Consider the following 19,640-nt stretch of genomic DNA (forward strand, 5'->3'; position numbering starts at 1 on the left):
TTTTGTGTACACCATGTTTGGAATAATCTGATAACCCTTGACACTCTATTTTGAAGCTCTACGTATGTATGTGCTGATACAATCACAGATGAGTCATCTGCGTACATTACAATGTGGTCATGAGTAATATGATCGGGTAGGTCATTGACAAAAATAAGAAATAGCAGTGGTCCCAACACAGATCCCTGCGGCACTCCTACATCTACACTGAAGATGTCTGACCTTTCCTTGTTTAATTCAACATAGAATTTCCTCTCCAGAAGATATGAGTTCAATAAATGTAACATGTTACCTCTTATTCCGTGGACATACAATTTGTTAAGGACAAATTCAAATTTAAGACTGTCGAATGCTCTGGAAAGATCAAAGAAGATACCCACTACAAGAAGACCATCATCAAGATGCCTATAGACAGATTCCATAAATACTTCAGTAGCCCCCTCTGTTGATCTTCCGGATCGAAAGCCATGCTGTTCTGAACACAGTGCATTATTTTTGTCCAAAAACTGTATGATCCTAGTGTAGTAAGCTCGTTCAAAAATTTTTGAAATTACATTTAACAAAGAAATAGGTCTATAATTATCAATACAAGTGTGATCGGATTTTTTATATACTGGAACAATTTTACTTAATTTTAGGTTTTCAGGAAATTCACCTGTGTTGTATACTAGGTTAATTAAATATGCCAGCGGTTCTGATATAACATCCTTGATGTGTTTGATCATTCTTGTGTTCAATTCATCATTTCCAAAAGAATGTTTATTTTTAAGACCACAAATAATATCAAGAACTTCATCAGATGTTACTGGAAAATAAACAAAACTGTCTATAGTCCACCTATGTGATAAAGTACAGTTTTGAGGGTTATTGTCAAGCCTATTTTTTAGTGCATTATTTTTGTCATTGAAATGGCATGCAAAATATTGAGCTAAATTTTTATCATCTGATATTAGTTTGTCTTCAATTTTGAGTTTAATTTTATTAGTACTTTGCTTTCTCCCTATAGTTTTATTTACTATACTCCACATAGTTTTTTGTTTATTATTACTACTTACAATTTGAAGATAATTGAATTCCCTTTTCTTTTCAGCAATAAGATTATTGTATTCCTTCTTGGTAGCTTTATACTCATTCCAGATGTTACTATTATTAGAGTTTTTAGCTTCATTAAATAGGTTTTTTAATTGTTTACTCCTAGCATATATGTCATGATCAACCCAACCTTTACTTTTATGCACGTCCTTACCTATTTTACTTTTAAGGGGACAGTTTGAAGTAATAGCAAAGTTTAAAGTATCCATAAATTCGATAAAAGCGTTATTAATATTACTTTCATTGTATACCTCGCAAAAACCAATCCTCATTAAGTCTTGTTTTAGGATGTCTAAATTATTATCATTTAAACACCTAAAACACTGCTGTTTTATATTAGATTCCATCCTATCCTGATTACGACCTACAACAATGTCAAAAATAATGGCAAGATGGTCACCCATATTGGGTTGATTGACTTGACAAGTATGATTCATAGTGATATTATTAGTAGCAATGTAGTCAATTTTTGTTTTTGTTACTTTATTGTTATTCATGAAAATACGTGTTGGTATATTTGGGATATTAAGAGACAAACCAAACGATTGAAAAAGATCATCTAATCGAAGTTTTTCATTGCTCTGAATTAAGTAGTTGATATTAAAGTCTCCACAGAGATAAATTTTATCAACACGGTTGTGAAAATGACCTAAAATATTAAAACAATTATTTATAAAAGAATCTAGATTGCTGTTAGGCGTTCTGTACACATTAATGACTAGAAATTTACAGTACACACACATTCTTTTTTTTTTATTGTAAAGATTTGCTTAACCAAATAATTGTGTTCCATTATATTTACTACTTCAGTCGTCCCTTCCAAATTTCTGATTGTACAATTTATATTAAGATAAGATGTACCCACAACTGAGAAAGAGCTAGTCGACGCTATAACAATAAAATTGGTATATCCTGGATTCTGAACGATTTGTTCTACCCACCTAGAGTATTTTTCCGCTTGTTTTTAAGTTCCACATTTTTTGTCTTTAGGGGGTTATTGTCATTTAAAGACGCTGTTTGTAGCCGTCCACTCTGGATCAGACGCTACATTTAATTTTATACTAAGCCTGAAATCGGGGGGTCGCCACTTCCGCCATACACACCGTACCGAAGTTGTTCTGCTCTACCGTGGATACCGTTGTGGTTTTCATCCGTGACCCTGGAGAAGGGACCCTAAACAGGTACTAGTTTCCCGGGTCAGGAAACTCCTGGAATCTGCGAATGGCAGGGATTGATTCACTTTCCCTGGTAGGACTGTCTAAAGGAGTTCCTACCCGCTACCCGTATTTGCAACCATATGTTTGTTTTATCTTTATGTCTACCACAAAGTGTAAATACACTTTCTAAATCCTTCCTAGCAAAGATACAGCTCCCAAAAAAGAATATTTACAAAAATGCGAACTAAATAAAATAAACTTAAATGTTGTTTTCACAACAGAGTAATAAACAATATACACAGTCTTGGAGAGAACAACAGTTTTAAGCGGTACATGTCCGAAACATTAAACGCCACGCGAGTTGTATTTAATTAACTCATACTCTGTTCACATTATCATTGAGAATCTGAACGTGGAGTTTGAAGGCAAAAACAAAAAGTTTTACTGTGGCGGTTAATGTGTTAAACTTGCTACTTGCTTCAGATATACGTACAAACAAAATAATAATTTATAATAAAAAACTGGAAATACCTGGTGAATACTTTAAGCCTGGTAAAACTTCAGATACATCTACCAACTCTAAAACTCCTTCGTGCTCAGCCAAAAGCCTGTGAATCACTGATTCATTCTCAATAGGATTTATCGAACAAGTTGAGTACACAAGTTTTCCACCAACGTTCAGTAGCTCAACTCCTCTTCTTAGTATTCTGGTTTGCACTCTAAAAACGAAAGATTTAATATGCATTGTAGGTCTGATTATGCATGTGAGCTTTTTAGGGATCACAACAATTTTGATCTCAGTGTTCCTATTTTTGAAATTGACGTATTATTTTTGTCTCTGCTGTATCTGCTCTTGTCTCTATTGCATAATATATCATTATTGGTCTTACACATGATTTATATACAGATCGTTCAGTTTTTGATTAGATATAAGAGACTGAAGGAAGCGCTAAAATCGACAACATTGCTGTATACTATAATTGTATTTTAATTTGTTAAAGATGTTCAAAATTTATCTACTCGTTCCGATAGTAACAGTATGTTGTTAAAATCATTTTATCAATTTTTCTCTTTTGTCAATTATTAGTTGTTATTACATAGTATATAAATTATTGTAATCACTGAATACAGAGTAAAGAATAATCCTATTAATTAAATGAATGAATAATTTAAGCGATTATGCAAGTAAGGATTGTCCAAGAATATTCAAAAAATAAATGAAATAGCCATCTCTATTTTGTTGGTGAAATTAATACTCCGCCGTCGGCAACTATAAAAACTATATACACTTGCTAATGTTTACGTCTAGCGCACAATGTTGCCATTTAATGGGGTATATCTAATTTAAATCTAAACAGTCTGTATACATACTTTCTAATGTAATCTTATATCCTTATTTTTCTAGAAGAGATTCCTTACACATCGTGATACAGAATGTACTTTATTTGCTAATTTTTTTACACTCTAGTAGATAGACAACGGCGCAGCTAGCGCAGTTTGGAGAAACGCTGGAATACATTAAATCAAATAATAACAGCGCCTTTACCAACATAAACTTTCCCCAGGTCTACTGAAATGGTGCTTTCAACTCTTATACCTTACATGAGACTGACGTCACACTTTCCCTAGACTGCGCTACCATCGCCGTAGTTCTCGTAGTTCTGGATCTTGATATCTTCTTCTTCTTTAAGTGCCATCTCCGCGACGAAGATTGGCAATCATCATGGTTATTTTGACCTTCGAGGCAGCTGCTCTGAACAGTTGCCTAGAGCTGCAACCAAACTATTCTCTCAGGTTCTTCAACCAGGAAACGCGTCTCCTTCCTAAGCTTCCCCTACCCTCTATTTTTTCTTGAATTATGAGTCTTAAGATGTTTTTTTGAGTCTTAAAATGTCTTTTGCCTCTCATCACATGTACGAGATATTGCAATTTCTTTTCTTTTATTGTGTTTTCAACTTCCCTCACTCTGCCTATTCTCCTTAACACTTCTATATTCGTGACTCTATCTACTCATGAAATCCATAACACTCTTCTAAATATACACATTTCAAACGCGTTAAGTCGATTTATTGCATTTCGATTTAATGTCCATGATTCAGCTCCATAATAAAGCGTACTGTGTACAGGGTTATTCACTATATTTTGACCCCCTGTAAACTGCTTTATTTACAGAATTAGAAAAAAATGTAAAATGCAAAAGTTATTCGATTTTTAAATTATGATTTTTTGACATATATTAAACTAGTGACATCATCCATCTAGGCGTGATGACGTAATCGACTATTTTTTTTAAATGGAAATAGGGGTCGAGTGGTAGCTCATAATTTGAAGGGTCTCTCAATTCTCTATTCAGTAATATAAATATCAATAATTATTTATACAGGGTGTCCAAAAATTTTTTTTAAAATAAATTAATTGACACGAAAAGAAGAATGTGTGTAATTTATTTAATTCAAAACATCTTCTACTACTGTTAGAAAACGGAAATAAAAGTTTATTGCACAAATATGCATTGCTTTCTGCTTGGCCAAACTGGCTCAAACTGCCAATGAGTGGCAGCTTGAACATTGAATTTAAGTGAAAAGTAATGTTTATTTGTTCAATAAACATTTATTTCTGTTTTCTGACAGCAGTAGAATGTATTTTGAATTAAATAATTTACATACATTCTTTTTTGTGTCAATTAATTTAATTTAAAAAATTTTTTGGACACCCTGTATAAATAATTGTCTTAATGTACTGAATAGAGAATTGAATAACCTTTCAAATGAGCTAGCACAACTGCTAGCAAATGACCCCTATTCTTATTTAAAAAATTAGTCGATTACGTCATCACGTCCAGATGGATGACGGCACTAGTATGATATACCTATACGTCAAAAAATCATAATTTAAGAATCGAATAATTTTTGTATTTTACATTTTTTTCTAATACTGTAAATCAGTGGTCGGCAAAGTGCGGATCCGGAGCCTCATGTGGCTCTTTGGCTCCTTAGGTGCGGCTCTGACACAAATATCCACGGAAAAACATTGCACCTTATTCTGATAAATTAGCTTTTATTAAACTTACAAACTTTAGCGTTAGTCAAAAATTCTCTTAATGCTACGATAACCGAGTTGAAATTGTCTCCTTTTGAAATTGGCATTAATAGCTTTGAAATATAATTTCTGGATTTAAAAAACAAGGAGGTATGGCGCTCTAATTCGAACGTCTTTGTGTTGAATTGGAAATATTGAAGAACAAAAAAAAATGTTCACAACACTGCTTTGAATGACCTGGAGAAGGAAGACATGATCATTTTCAACGCTTCCTGATCATTCCTGATTCTTATGATCAGCTGAAAAAGCTCACGTTTGCTGTTCTTTCCCTTTTCGATTTTACACATCGACATTTAAAAAAAAAATTGATTTTGCGCCAAAATTTTTGTAAAAATACAGTGTTATAAGAATTAAAACCCTACAAAACGAAAGAAAATAGAAGCTACTATATGTAATTAGAAACGAACATATCGCCAAAAAACGAAAAAACACAGTTTTTGGGGGGTTATGTATGGGGCTAGGGGTTTAAAAAATTTTTTGGTCAAATACTTTTTGATGTAGAACATTTGGTTTTTTTATTTTTGACTATCACCGACTAGACTAGACCCTTTAGGTTTACTTAGTGTAATAAAAGTGTGCTGAACAAACAGATTTGGCTCCAATTTTTTTTTAAATTATTGTAATGTTCATATTTTGCTCTTTGGCTAAAAAGTTTGCCAACCACTGCTGTAAATAAAGCAGTTTACAGGAGGGTCAAAATATAGTGAATAATAACGCTGTACATAACATTTAATTAGTCTTATTCTGAGGGCCAATGTCAAATCTTTGCTGCATAAAATATTTTTAATTTTCACGAAGTTGGCATGTGCTTTTTCAATTCTTACTCTTATTTCTGCTGTATAATCGTTATTTTCTGTGATTAGAGTTCCCAAGTAAGTATATTTTTTTACTCTCTCAATCTGCTGGCCGCCTACCGTTAATATTTCGTTTGTATTGTTGTTCTTGTTAATTTTCATAAATTTGGTTTTTTGATGTTAAGAGAGAGTCCGTATTCTCCACTATATCTTAATATTTTCTTCATTATTCTTTCTAAGTCTTCCAAGTTGTTGGATATTATGACTGTATCGTCGGCATCCGTAATGTTATTAATTAAACTTTCATTCACTCTTATGCCGACTGTCTCGTTTACCAATTCACTTTTATGCTGACTGTCTCGTTTACCATTGATCTTGATATGATAACTGATACAACAGAAAAATTACTTACCCATGCAAGTTTAAACCATTTGCTGCAGTCCATTTCATCCATATGTCGGGGTTTTTTCTCAAGGTTCCATCACCAGAACATGGTACGTCACATAAAATTCTGTCAAATTGAACCTACAACATAAATAATAAATTCTCAAATAAAAATCTACTAATGTAGGGGAGTGAATATAGATTTTCACTTCGGAAAAAATCAAACAACAGAGAACTTTTTGTAATTTCATTAAGAAATGTTTAATAAACAATATATTAAAAAGTTCTATGGGCCATTCCACGAATATACGCCTGTTTTGGATTACTTCGACAACGAATATTTTACTGTGCAACATAAGAAGTACGAAAGTAAATGGCGCTAATAATTATGCCAATAAACAACAATGTAATTTGCAATTTACTTTTGTTCTTCTTATTTTGCACAAATATTCGTTGTCGAAGTAATCCAAAACAGGCGTATGTTCGTGGAATAGGGTATACGCGAGAAGTAGGTGCTTCATTTTTTATTAAACAAATGAACTGCGAAATTAGATGTTTTTTTAAATAACTCCGAAAAAATAAATTGTAGAAAAAAACTGACTTGACCGTTGAAAAATTCAGAAAATTTTAGAAAAAAACCCTCTATAAAGATTTTTCTAAAATTAAATCTGTAGCTTCTATAATTTTTTATTTATAACGCTAAAGTCATCCTTCTCACAACATTGGCGCACTGTAAACTAGCGTACGGCGAAGTGCACAGTTGAGTTATTTTAATGTAATTCTTTAACTAATGGATCAATACGCGTCTATTGATATATCACATGTTCTATTTCTGCTACTATAATATCGATGGTTAAGAGCACAGATATAGTATGTCCACTTTTTGCTGATTTTAAGATAACATTATAAAAATATTCAGTAGGGTCATATGAATGTTCTGCATAATTATTGTAAGTCCAGAATGATTGTAAATGGGTTAAAGAGCCTTGCCAAAATATAGTATTTCCCATTTGTACTAAAAACCGACTTGCACAGATATTTTATGTCCGTTTGGAAGTGTACAAACATAGTATGTTTTGGGACATACAATATTAGTGCTCACGCGATCAAACTTATCATGGCTGTAAATACTGTTTGTCCGGACATTCAGTAACATACCTTATGTTGTATGTCCATACACATTTTCAAAAAAAATATTTTTTAACCCAATAATACATACTATTTTAAAAACTATCTACATTAAGCTAATAATGATACCCGAACTTATTACCCAAACATTATGATATATCGGTATATCAGCAGTATCAAACAAAAAGTAACGCGAAAACTTCAAAACGTTCTCCTCAACAATTAAGATATTTGGACATACTATATCTGCGCTCTTAACCATCGATATGGCATTTCCGGTTAGCACTTTTTAACCGGGAATGATATAAAACCAAAAGTATACATCTTGTTCTCACTTTCCTAAGGCGCGTCGAATAATATATCGCTTGTACTATTTCGACTACTTTAAAATAGTACTTCCGGTTGCAATCTGGATCCGAAAGTCCGAATGAATGAATCTCAAACCATAATTACCACAATTTTGATTATGAGTTTTTGTGGATACACTGTTTTAACTCTTCTTTAACTAAAATCTTTCCGTCTTCTATCAAAGGTTGCAAATCAACATGGCAATTTTCACTTTATTTATGGAAGCTCTAAAAAGTTAGATGGAGCTCAAGTGTAGCCATTCTTTCAGATTTTACAACCAAGAGGTCGGCTTTTTTATGTATTTTACCTTCAATCTTCTATAATCAACTCTAGCAATCTGTATCTTGATATTCTCATGACATGTCCAAAACATTCAAATTTTCTATTTCTCTTTTTTTTAATAGTTCAGCCTTATAAAGACTTATAGTATGTATAAAGAAAACCGCTGTGAAATAAAAAAGGTACTAACTTCGTCTCAAAGTGTCTTATGACAACTTTTTTTCTTTTAAAATTTATGAAAAAATTCAAGCTTTCCAAAGTTCTTCTGTTTATAAGCAAAAAATAGACAGCTTTTTGCAAAATTATGTTATTGCAATTACGTATGTATATGCAAAATATTGACAGAATAAACCTTCTTCTTTCATAAGCTATCCGTAGAATTACTGAACTTTATTATTTTCTGACGTATTTTGTTGCAAAATATTTATATTCGAATAAAAATTTAGGACGTTAGAAATATACAGGGTGTCCCGAAAAGATTGGTCATAAATTATACCATAGATTCTGGGGTCAAAATATGTTGATTGAACCTAACTTACCTTAGTACAAATATGCACATAAAAAAAAGTTATAGCCCTATAAAGTTACAAAATGGAAATCAATTTTTTCCAATATTTCGAAAACTATTACAGATTTTTTATTGAAAATAGGCATGCGACATTCTTATTCAGGAGCATCTTAACAAAAAATTATAGTGAAATTTGTGCACCCCATAAAAATTGTATGGGGTTTTCTTCCCTTAAACCCCTCCCAAACTTTTGTGTATGTTCCAATTAAATTATTATTGTGGTACCAGTAGCTAGACACAATATTTTTAAAACTTTTTTGCCTCCTAGTATTTTTTCGATAAACCAGTTTTTATCGAGATGAGGCTTCTTTTTTAATATGTTTACATAAAAATTGTTAAGCGGTTTCGTTTCTTTAAACCCCCAAATGTTTGTGTAAGTTCCAATTAAACTTTTATTGCGGTACCATTAGTTAAACACAGTGTTTTTAAAACTTTTTTATATTATAGTATATTTTCATATTCTAAAAATGTAAATTATAGATTTTTTATATTATTACCATTTCTCTATAATCGTACTTAACCATATACAAATAGGTGGTGGATTTGACAAATATTCAAAATATCTCCATAAACACTGGCTTTTCGAGAAAGTACTAAGAGGCAAAAAAGTTTTAGAAACACTGTGTTTAACTGATAATACTTTAACAATAATTTAGTACGAACATAACAAAAGTTTAGGGGGGTTTAAGGGAACAAAACCCCCATAAAATTTTTATGGGGTGCACAAATTTCCCTATAATTTTTTGTTACGATGTTCTTGCCATAAGAATGCCACGCGTCTTTTTTCAATAAAAAATCTCTAATAGTTTTCGAAATATTGAAAAAAATTGATTTTCATTTTGTAACTTCAAAGGGCTATAACTTTTTTTTGTGCATATATGTACTAAGGTAAGTTAGGTTTAATCAACATATTTTTGACCCCAGAATCTGTGGTATAATTTATGACCAATCTTTTCGGGACATCCTGTATAATAATAATATATTTATATAATACACGAGAATCTTCTTCTTTATGTGCCATCTCCTCGACGGAGGTTTCATCATTGCTATTCGGATCTTGATGCTGCTGCTCTGAAAAGTTCGATTGATGTGCGTCCGTACCATTCCCTCAAGTTACGCAACCAGAGATTCTTCTTCTTCTTTAACACGAAGATAGAAACATTTAAAAAACGCCATTCTGAAGGTTTTTACATGAGATATAAGTTTCTTACGCTCAAATTTGTTTCAAATGCTTACCTTTTTGACCAACAAGCTGAAAATTGACCGTTTTTTGACCTTCATTCGTTAAAAGCTAATTAAGTCCAAATTATCGACTGAAGGAAACATAGGTTCTTGTTATAGTATGATATAATTGATCCAAAAGATGGCATAACCCAGACATCCAAAGTGAAAGTTATCCTCCAGTACCAAATTGTTCTATATGGTCCACATATTGTTCAGAAAAAAGTCACACCATTTTGAGCGTCGGGTTTGGGGGGGGAGAGGGTGGAGAAATCGGTAAATTCGTAGTTTTTTAAGTTTTTCGTCAATATTTCTAAAACTATGCTTTTTAGCATGAATAACCTTCTATACAAAAATGTTCTACAGTAAATTTAAAATAAAAAAGATCCTATGCATAATCCTCCTAAAATGAACGGTTCCAAAGTTACGGAGGTAATATAATATAATTGGTCCAAAAAAAGGCCTAACCCAGACATCCAAAGTAAAAGTTTTCTTCCAACACCAAATTGTTCTATATGGTCCACATATTGTTCAGTAAAAAGTTACACCATTTTGAGCGTCCGGTTTTTGGGGGGGGGGGGGGAGATGGGGGAGGAATTGGTAAATTAGTAGTTTTTTTACGTTTTTCATCAATATTTCTAAAACTATCCTTTAGCGTAAACAATGTTCTATACAAAAATGTTCCACATAAAATTTAAAACAAAAAAGGTCCTATACATAATTGTTATAAAATGAACGGTTCCAGAGTTACGGAGGGTGAAAAGTGGAGGTTTTCGATACTTTTTATATTTTTTGGGAAATTGATGATTTTGGGTGGTGAGGTTGACGTTTCTTTAAGGGCTTATCACTAACATACCATCGGACACTGAAATAGCAAATTTCCTGTTATAGAAAATTTCTTTCATCAGTAATAAATTGCTCAAATAATATAAAAAGTATCGAAAACCTCCACTTTTCACCCTCTGTAACTCTGGAACCGTTGATTTTATAACAATTATGTATAGGACCTTTTTTGTTTTAAATTTTATGTAGAATATTTTTGTATAGAACATTCTTTACGCTAAAGCATAGTTTTAGAAATATTGACAAAAAACGTAAAAAAACTAATAATTTGCCGACTTCTCCCCCATCTCCCTCCCAAACCGGACGCTCAAAATGGTGTAACTTTGTTACTGAACAATATGTGGACCATATAGAACAATTTGGTGTTGGAGGAAAACTTTTACTTTGGCTGTTTGGGTTAGGCCTTATGTTGGACCAATTATACTATACTACCTCCGTTACTTTGGAACCGTTCATTTTAGAAGGATTATGCATAGGACCTTTTTTATTTCAAATTTAATATAGAATATTTTTGTATAGAAGGCTGTTCATGCTAAACCGCATAGTTTTAGAAATATTGACGGAAAACGTAAAAAACTACCAATTTACCGATTTCCCCCCCTCTCCCCCCAAACCCGACGCTCAAAATCGTGTGAGTTTCTTCTGAACATTATGTGGACCATATAGAACAATTTGGTGTTGGAGGATACCTTTCACTTTGGATGTCTGGGTCTAGTTATACCATACTATTATAGAGGTTCATATTACTCAAAATAACTATCGTTTGCCTGGAGGGGCCAGTGTCACGAGAAAAATCTTATTACCTATAATGTGTAGGACTAATGTGGAGGGTTCAGAATACAAGTGAATTAAGTCCACTTTAGCTACATTTGAGCTACAGGGGTTTAAAGTTAAAGCTTCATAACAAAATTACCTGTTAGCATTTTTAAAAGTAATGTATATTCAATTTAAGAAAGTCAAGCAGTAACTTATACATTTACTTTGCTAACAGATTTCATGTAATTACCCCAAAAAAATTCAAAAAGTGTACTTGGTTCATTTGTATTCTGAACCGTCAATGTATTTCTCGATCTGCTGGTGATTTCCAGATATATGGTCTGCATCCGCTTAACTGAGATAAACACCATATATTCTGTACCTTATGACTTACAACTTTAAGATACACCTACAACAAAGATAACTCTAATATTTATTACATTAGGGGAGTGCAATTAGAACGAAAACATGCATTGTTTCGGAAAAATTCAAACAAGCTTATATTTTTCTAAAACTTTTTTTGTTAGTTTATATACATGTTAAAGTAAAAAGTTCTACTCGCAGATTTTGCCGCTAATTGTTTATTAATTGTTTAAACAATAACAATTGTTTTGTATAGATAATTTTAAAAATATCGTTGAATTTTGATCAAATATATTTCTATTTTGTTTTTGATTATGCTGAATCCGAATATGGCATTACAATTTAAAAATTCTTATACAGAAGCTCTTATACAGTATGTTTGCGTAGCTAGGAACCACATGCAAAACTTTTTTATTATCAATTTTACGAAAACGGATAGTCAAAAATTTGAAACTCAACCGTCATATATCAAATTTTATCAATTTTATACGAGTTACGTCAAAAATATAAATTTCGTTAAGTGTAAAGTACCTTCATATTCCAGAATATCAAAAATGCTATTATGAAAAGTGTTTGAAATTAAAAATTAATATACAATTACATCATTTTAATCGAAAATTTTTTTTTCAATTTTTTCTCAAATTACGGATACCCATCATAATTTTATTACAATTATGATAACTAGTTTATTATCAATTTTACGAAAAAAAGTTATTCTTTATAAAATGCTCTACCTGGTCTAAAATCTAAGATACATCTAACAGATATCAAACTTTTGCAATTTTATACGAGGTATGTAAAAAATATGAATTTTGCTTAAGAGTTAAGTGCCTTTGTTATTCACAATATTTTAATTAGAGGGATGCAATTGAACACTGAAACATATTTTTTAATTCCAAACAACTTTTCTTAATAACAATTTTCGATATTGTGAAATATAACGGTACTTTACTTTTGAGTGAAATTCATATTTTTTGACATACCTCGTATAAAATTAATAAAATTTGACATTTGATGGTTGCATCTTAGATTATATGCGATGCAGAGTATTTTATTGAGAATAACTTTTTTTCGTAAAACTGATAATAAAAAAGTTATCAATAGGTTTCAAGTTACGCAGACATACTGTATAAGCTAAAAAACATTTTTTTTTGTTAAAGATTTATTATTGTTGAAGCTTATTATTAAATGTATTTTAGGTAAGTTTTATAGAAAAAAGTTTTGATCACTTTGTATAAACATTTTTTTAACTGGTAATTTTCGGTTTTTGTATTACATTTTTGTTATCTTTCTTAATTTTTTAAAAAGAAATAGTTTATTTTATTTCTAAAGTAAAATAATTTAGTGCATTTTAAAGATTACATCCTAAGCTTTAAAAGCTTTAAAAAAGCACATATAAAACTGTAATAAATCTTTTCAAACTTGAGTAATACCGTCTTAAAGTGGTGGTAATTCTCTAAAACTAAAGTTTTCAAAAATTACATTTTTTGAGACGTAGTATCATTTGAATTAAATTTTTCAGATTTTTTTTGAGAGAAACATCGTTTAGTAACATGTCTAAAAGGTAAGCTGTGCAAAATTGAGAGTTTTATAAGAAACAGTGTATTAGTTACACATTTTTAAATCATTTTTAAACCAAATTCATGTAAGTCTCATTTTCCGCCCACACCATACTTATACTTATAAGATAGCTAAATTATTCTTTTTTCATGATCAATTTATAAAATTTCATTTGATCCATTAGTTAAAGAATTACATTAAAATAACTCAACTGTGCACTTCGCCGTACGCTAGTTTACAGTGCGCCAATGTTGTGAGAAGGATGACTTTAGCGTTATAAATAAAAAATTATAGAAGCTACAGATTTAATTTTAGAAAAATCTTTATAGAGGGTTTTTTTCTAAAATTTTCTGAATTTTTCAACGGTCAAGTCAGTTTTTTTCTACAATTTATTTTTTCGGAGTTATTTAAAAAAACATCTAATTTCGCAGTTCATTTGTTTAATAAAAAATGAAGCACCTACTTCTCGCGTATACCCTATTCCACGAACATACGCCTGTTTTGGATTACTTCGACAACGAATATTTGTGCAAAATAAGAAGAACAAAAGTAAATTGCAAATTACATTGTTGTTTATTGGCATAATTATTAGCGCCATTTACTTTCGTACTTCTTATGTTGCACAGTAAAATATTCGTTGTCGAAGTAATCCAAAACAGGCGTATGTTCGTGGAATAGGGTATACGCGAGAAGTAGGTGCTTCATTTTTTATTAAACAAATGAACTGCGAAATTAGATGTTTTTTTAAATAACTCCGAAAAAATAAATTGTAGAAAAAAACTGACTTGACCGTTGAAAAATTCAGAAAATTTTAGAAAAAAACCCTCTATAAAGATTTTTCTAAAATTAAATCTGTAGCTTCTATAATTTTTTATTTATAACGCTAAAGTCATCCTTCTCACAACATTGGCGCACTGTAAACTAGCGTACGGCGAAGTGCACAGTTGAGTTATTTTAATGTAATTCTTTAACTAATGGATCAAATGAAATTTTATAAATTGATCATGAAAAAAGAATAATTTAGCTATCTTATAAGTATAAGTATGGTGTGGGCGGAAAATGAGACTTACATGAATTTGGTTTAAAAATGATTTAAAAATGTGTAACTAATACACTGTTTCTTATAAAACTCTCAATTTTGCACAGCTTACCTTTTAGACATGTTACTAAACGATGTTTCTCTCAAAAAAAATCTGAAAAATTTAATTCAAATGATACTACGTCTCAAAAAATGTAATTTTTGAAAACTTTAGTTTTAGAGAATTACCACCACTTTAAGACGGTATTACTCAAGTTTGAAAAGATTTATTACAGTTTTATATGTGCTTTTTTAAAGCTTTTAAAGCTTAGGATGTAATCTTTAAAATGCACTAAATTATTTTACTTTAGAAATAAAATAAACTATTTCTTTTTAAAAAATTAAGAAAGATAACAAAAATGTAATACAAAAACCGAAAATTACCAGTTAAAAAAATGTTTATACAAAGTGATCAAAACTTTTTTCTATAAAACTTACCTAAAATACATTTAATAATAAGCTTCAACAATAATAAATCTTTAACAAAAAAAATGTTTTTTAGCTTATACAGTATGTCTGCGTAACTTGAAACCTATTGATAACTTTTTTATTATCAGTTTTACGAAAAAAAGTTATTCTCAATAAAATACTCTGCATCGCATATAATCTAAGATGCAACCATCAAATGTCAAATTTCATTAATTTTATACGAGGTATGTCAAAAAATATGAATTTCACTCAAAAGTAAAGTACCTTTATATTTCACAATATCGAAAATTGTTATTAAGAAAAGTTGTTTGGAATTAAAAAATATGTTTCAGTGTTCAATTGCATCCCTCTAATTAAAATATTGTGAATAACAAAGGCACTTAACTCTTAAGCAAAATTCATATTTTTTACATACCTCGTATAAAATTGCAAAAGTTTGATATCTGTTAGATGTATCTTAGATTTTAGACCAGGTAGAGCATTTTATAAAGAATAACTTTTTTTCGTAAAATTGATAATAAACTAGTTATCATAATTGTAATAAAATTATGATGGGTATCCGTAATTTGAGAAAAATTGAAAAAAAAATTTTCGATTAAAATGATGTAATTGTATATTAATTTTTAATTTCAAACACTTTTCATAATAGCATTTTTGATATTCTGGAATATGAAGGTACTTTACACTTAACGAAATTTATATTTTTGACGTAACTCGTATAAAATTGATAAAATTTGATATATGAAGGTTGAGTTTCAAATTTTTGACTATCCGTTTTCGTAAAATTGATAATAAAAAAGTTTTGCATGTGGTTCCTAGCTACGCAAACATACTGTATAAGAGCTTCTGTATAAGAATTTTTAAATTGTAATGCCATATTCGGATTCAGCATAATCAAAAACAAAATAGAAACATATTTGATCAAAATTCAACGATATTTTTAAAATTATTTATACAAAACAATTGTTATTGTTTAAACAATTAATAAACAATTAGCGGCAAAATCTGCGAGTAGAACTTTTTACTTTAACATGTATATAAACTAACAAAAAAAGTTTTAGAAAAATATAAGCTTGTTTGAATTTTTCCGAAACAATGCATGTTTTCGTTCTAATTGCACTCCCCTAATGTAATAAATATTAGAGTTATCTTTGTTGTAGGTGTATCTTAAAGTTGTAAGTCATAAGGTACAGAATATATGGTGTTTATCTCAGTTAAGCGGATGCAGACCATATATCTGGAAATCACCAGCAGATCGAGAAATACATTGACGGTTCAGAATACAAATGAACCAAGTACACTTTTTGAATTTTTTTGGGGTAATTACATGAAATCTGTTAGCAAAGTAAATGTATAAGTTACTGCTTGACTTTCTTAAATTGAATATACATTACTTTTAAAAATGCTAACAGGTAATTTTGTTATGAAGCTTTAACTTTAAACCCCTGTAGCTCAAATGTAGCTAAAGTGGACTTAATTCACTTGTATTCTGAACCCTCCACATTAGTCCTACACATTATAGGTAATAAGATTTTTCTCGTGACACTGGCCCCTCCAGGCAAACGATAGTTATTTTGAGTAATATGAACCTCTATAATAGTATGGTATAACTAGACCCAGACATCCAAAGTGAAAGGTATCCTCCAACACCAAATTGTTCTATATGGTCCCACATAATGTTCAGAAGAAACTCACACGATTTTGAGCGTCGGGTTTGGGGGGAGAGGGGAGAAATCGGTAAATTGGTAGTTTTTTACGTTTTCCGTCAATATTTCTAAAACTATGCGGTTTAGCATGAACAGCCTTCTATACAAAAATATTCTATATTAAATTTGAAATAAAAAAGGTCCGATGCATAATCCTTCTAAAATGAACGGTTCCAAAGTAACGGAGGTAGTATAGTATAATTGGTCCAACATAAGGTCTAACCCAAACAGCCAAAGTAAAAGTTTTCCTCCAACACCAAATTGTTCTATATGGTCCACATATTGTTCAGTAACAAAGTTACACCATTTTGAGCGTCCGGTTTGGGAGGGAGATGGGGGAGAAGTCGGCAAATTATTAGTTTTTTTACGTTTTTTGTCAATATTTCTAAAACTATGCTTTAGCGTAAAGAATGTTCTATACAAAAATATTCTACATAAAATTTAAAACAAAAAGGTCCTATACATAATTGTTATAAAATCAACGGTTCCAGAGTTACAGAGGGTGAAAAGTGGAGGTTTTCGATACTTTTTATATTATTTGAGCAATTTATTACTGATGAAAGAAATTTTCTATAACAGGAAATTTGCTATTTCAGTGTCCGATGGTATGGTAGTGTATAAGCCCTTAAAGAAACGTCAACCTCACCACCCAAAATCATCAATTTCCCAAAAAATATAAAAAGTATCGAAAACCTCCACTTTTCACCCTCCGTAACTCTGGAACCGTTCATTTTATAACAATTATGTATAGGACCTTTTTTGTTTTAAATTTTATGTGGAACATTTTTGTATAGAACATTGTTTACGCTAAAGGATAGTTTTAGAAATATTGATAAAAAACGTAAAAAAACTACTAATTTACCAATTCCTCCCCCATCTCCCCCCCCCCCCAAAACCGGACGCTCAAAATGGTGTAACTTTTTTACTGAACAATATGTGGACCATATAGAACAATTTGGTGTTGGAAGAAAACTTTTACTTTGGATGTCTGGGTTAGGCCTTTTTTTGGACCAATTATATTATATTACCTCCGTAACTTTGGAACCGTTCATTTTAGGAGGATTATGCATAGGATCTTTTTTATTTTAAATTTACTGTAGAACATTTTTGTATAGAAGGTTATTCATGCTAAAAAGCATAGTTTTAGAAATATTGACGAAAAACTTAAAAAACTACGAATTTACCGATTTCTCCACCCTCTCCCCCCCAAACCCGACGCTCAAAATGGTGTGACTTTTTTCTGAACAATATGTGGACCATATAGAACAATTTGGTACTGGAGGATAACTTTCACTTTGGATGTCTGGGTTATGCCATCTTTTGGATCAATTATATCATACTATAACAAGAACCTATGTTTCCTTCAGTCGATAATTTGGACTTAATTAGCTTTTAACGAATGAAGGTCAAAAAACGGTCAATTTTCAGCTTGTTGGTCAAAAAGGTAAGCATTTGAAACAAATTTGAGCGTAAGAAACTTATATCTCATGTAAAAACCTTCAGAATGGCGTTTTTTAAATGTTTCTATCTTCGTGTTAAAGAAGAAGAAGAATCTCTGGTTGCGTAACTTGAGGGAATGGTACGGACGCACATCAATCGAACTTTTCAGAGCAGCAGCATTAAGATCCGAATAGCAATGATGAAACCTCCGTCGAGGAGATGGCACATAAAGAAGAAGATTCTCGTGTATTATATAAATATATTATTATTATACAGGATGTCCCGAAAAGATTGGTCATAAATTATACCACAGATTCTGGGGTCAAAAATATGTTGATTAAACCTAACTTACCTTAGTACATATATGCACAAAAAAAAAGTTATAGCCCTTTGAAGTTACAAAATGAAAATCAATTTTTTTCAATATTTCGAAAACTATTAGAGATTTTTTATTGAAAAAAGACGCGTGGCATTCTTATGGCAACAACATCGTAACAAAAAATTATAGGGAAATTTGTGCACCCCATAAAAATTTTATGGGGGTTTTGTTCCCTTAAACCCCCCTAAACTTTTGTTATGTTCGTACTAAATTATTGTTAAAGTATTATCAGTTAAACACAGTGTTTCTAAAACTTTTTTGCCTCTTAGTACTTTCTCGAAAAGCCAGTGTTTATGGAGATATTTTGAATATTTGTCAAATCCACCACCTATTTGTATATGGTTAAGTACGATTATAGAGACATGGTAATAATATAAAAAATCTATAATTTACATTTTTAGAATATGAAAATATACTATAATATAAAAAAGTTTTAAAAACACTGTGTTTAACTAATGGTACCGCAATAAAAGTTTAATTGGAACTTACACAAACATTTGGGGGTTTAAAGAAACGAAACCGCTTAACAATTTTTATGTAAACATATTAAAAAAGAAGCCTCATCTCGATAAAAACTGGTTTATCGAAAAAATACTAGGAGGCAAAAAAGTTTTAAAAATATTGTGTCTAGCTACTGGTACCTACAATAATAATTTAATTGGAACATACACAAAAGTTTGGGAGGGGTTTAAGGGAAGAAAACCCCATACAATTTTTATGGGGTGCACAAATTTCACTATAATTTTTTGTTAAGATGCTCCTGAATAAGAATGTCGCATGCCTATTTTCAATAAAAAATCTGTAATAGTTTTCGAAATATTGGAAAAAATTGATTTCCATTTTGTAACTTTATAGGGCTATAACTTTTTTTTATGTGCATATTTGTACTAAGGTAAGTTAGGTTCAATCAACATATTTTGACCCCAGAATCTATGGTATAATTTATGACCAATCTTTTCGGGACACCCTGTATATTTCTAACGTCCTAAATTTTTATTCGAATATAAATATTTTGC

The 19,640-nt window shown here is 30.8% G+C and overlaps 1 protein-coding gene across 1 annotated transcript in view; it reads right to left on the bottom strand.

Annotated features, from left to right (window-relative positions):
• LOC114333843 (tRNA (cytosine(34)-C(5))-methyltransferase) overlaps positions 1-19,640 on the bottom strand; it is a 97,923-nt gene that overhangs the window by 43,433 nt on the left and 34,850 nt on the right. Inside the window, exons 6-7 of the mRNA XM_050656453.1 lie at positions 6,555-6,667; positions 2,781-2,968 (exon numbers count right to left, since the gene is read on the bottom strand). Of these exons, the coding sequence (XP_050512410.1) occupies positions 2,781-2,968; positions 6,555-6,667 (301 nt within the window). The remainder of the gene's footprint in view (positions 1-2,780; positions 2,969-6,554; positions 6,668-19,640) is intronic.

The sequence above is a fragment of the Diabrotica virgifera genome, chromosome 1 (genome assembly GCF_917563875.1).
Source record: "Diabrotica virgifera virgifera chromosome 1, PGI_DIABVI_V3a".
Lineage (NCBI taxonomy): Eukaryota > Metazoa > Arthropoda > Insecta > Coleoptera > Chrysomelidae > Diabrotica > Diabrotica virgifera.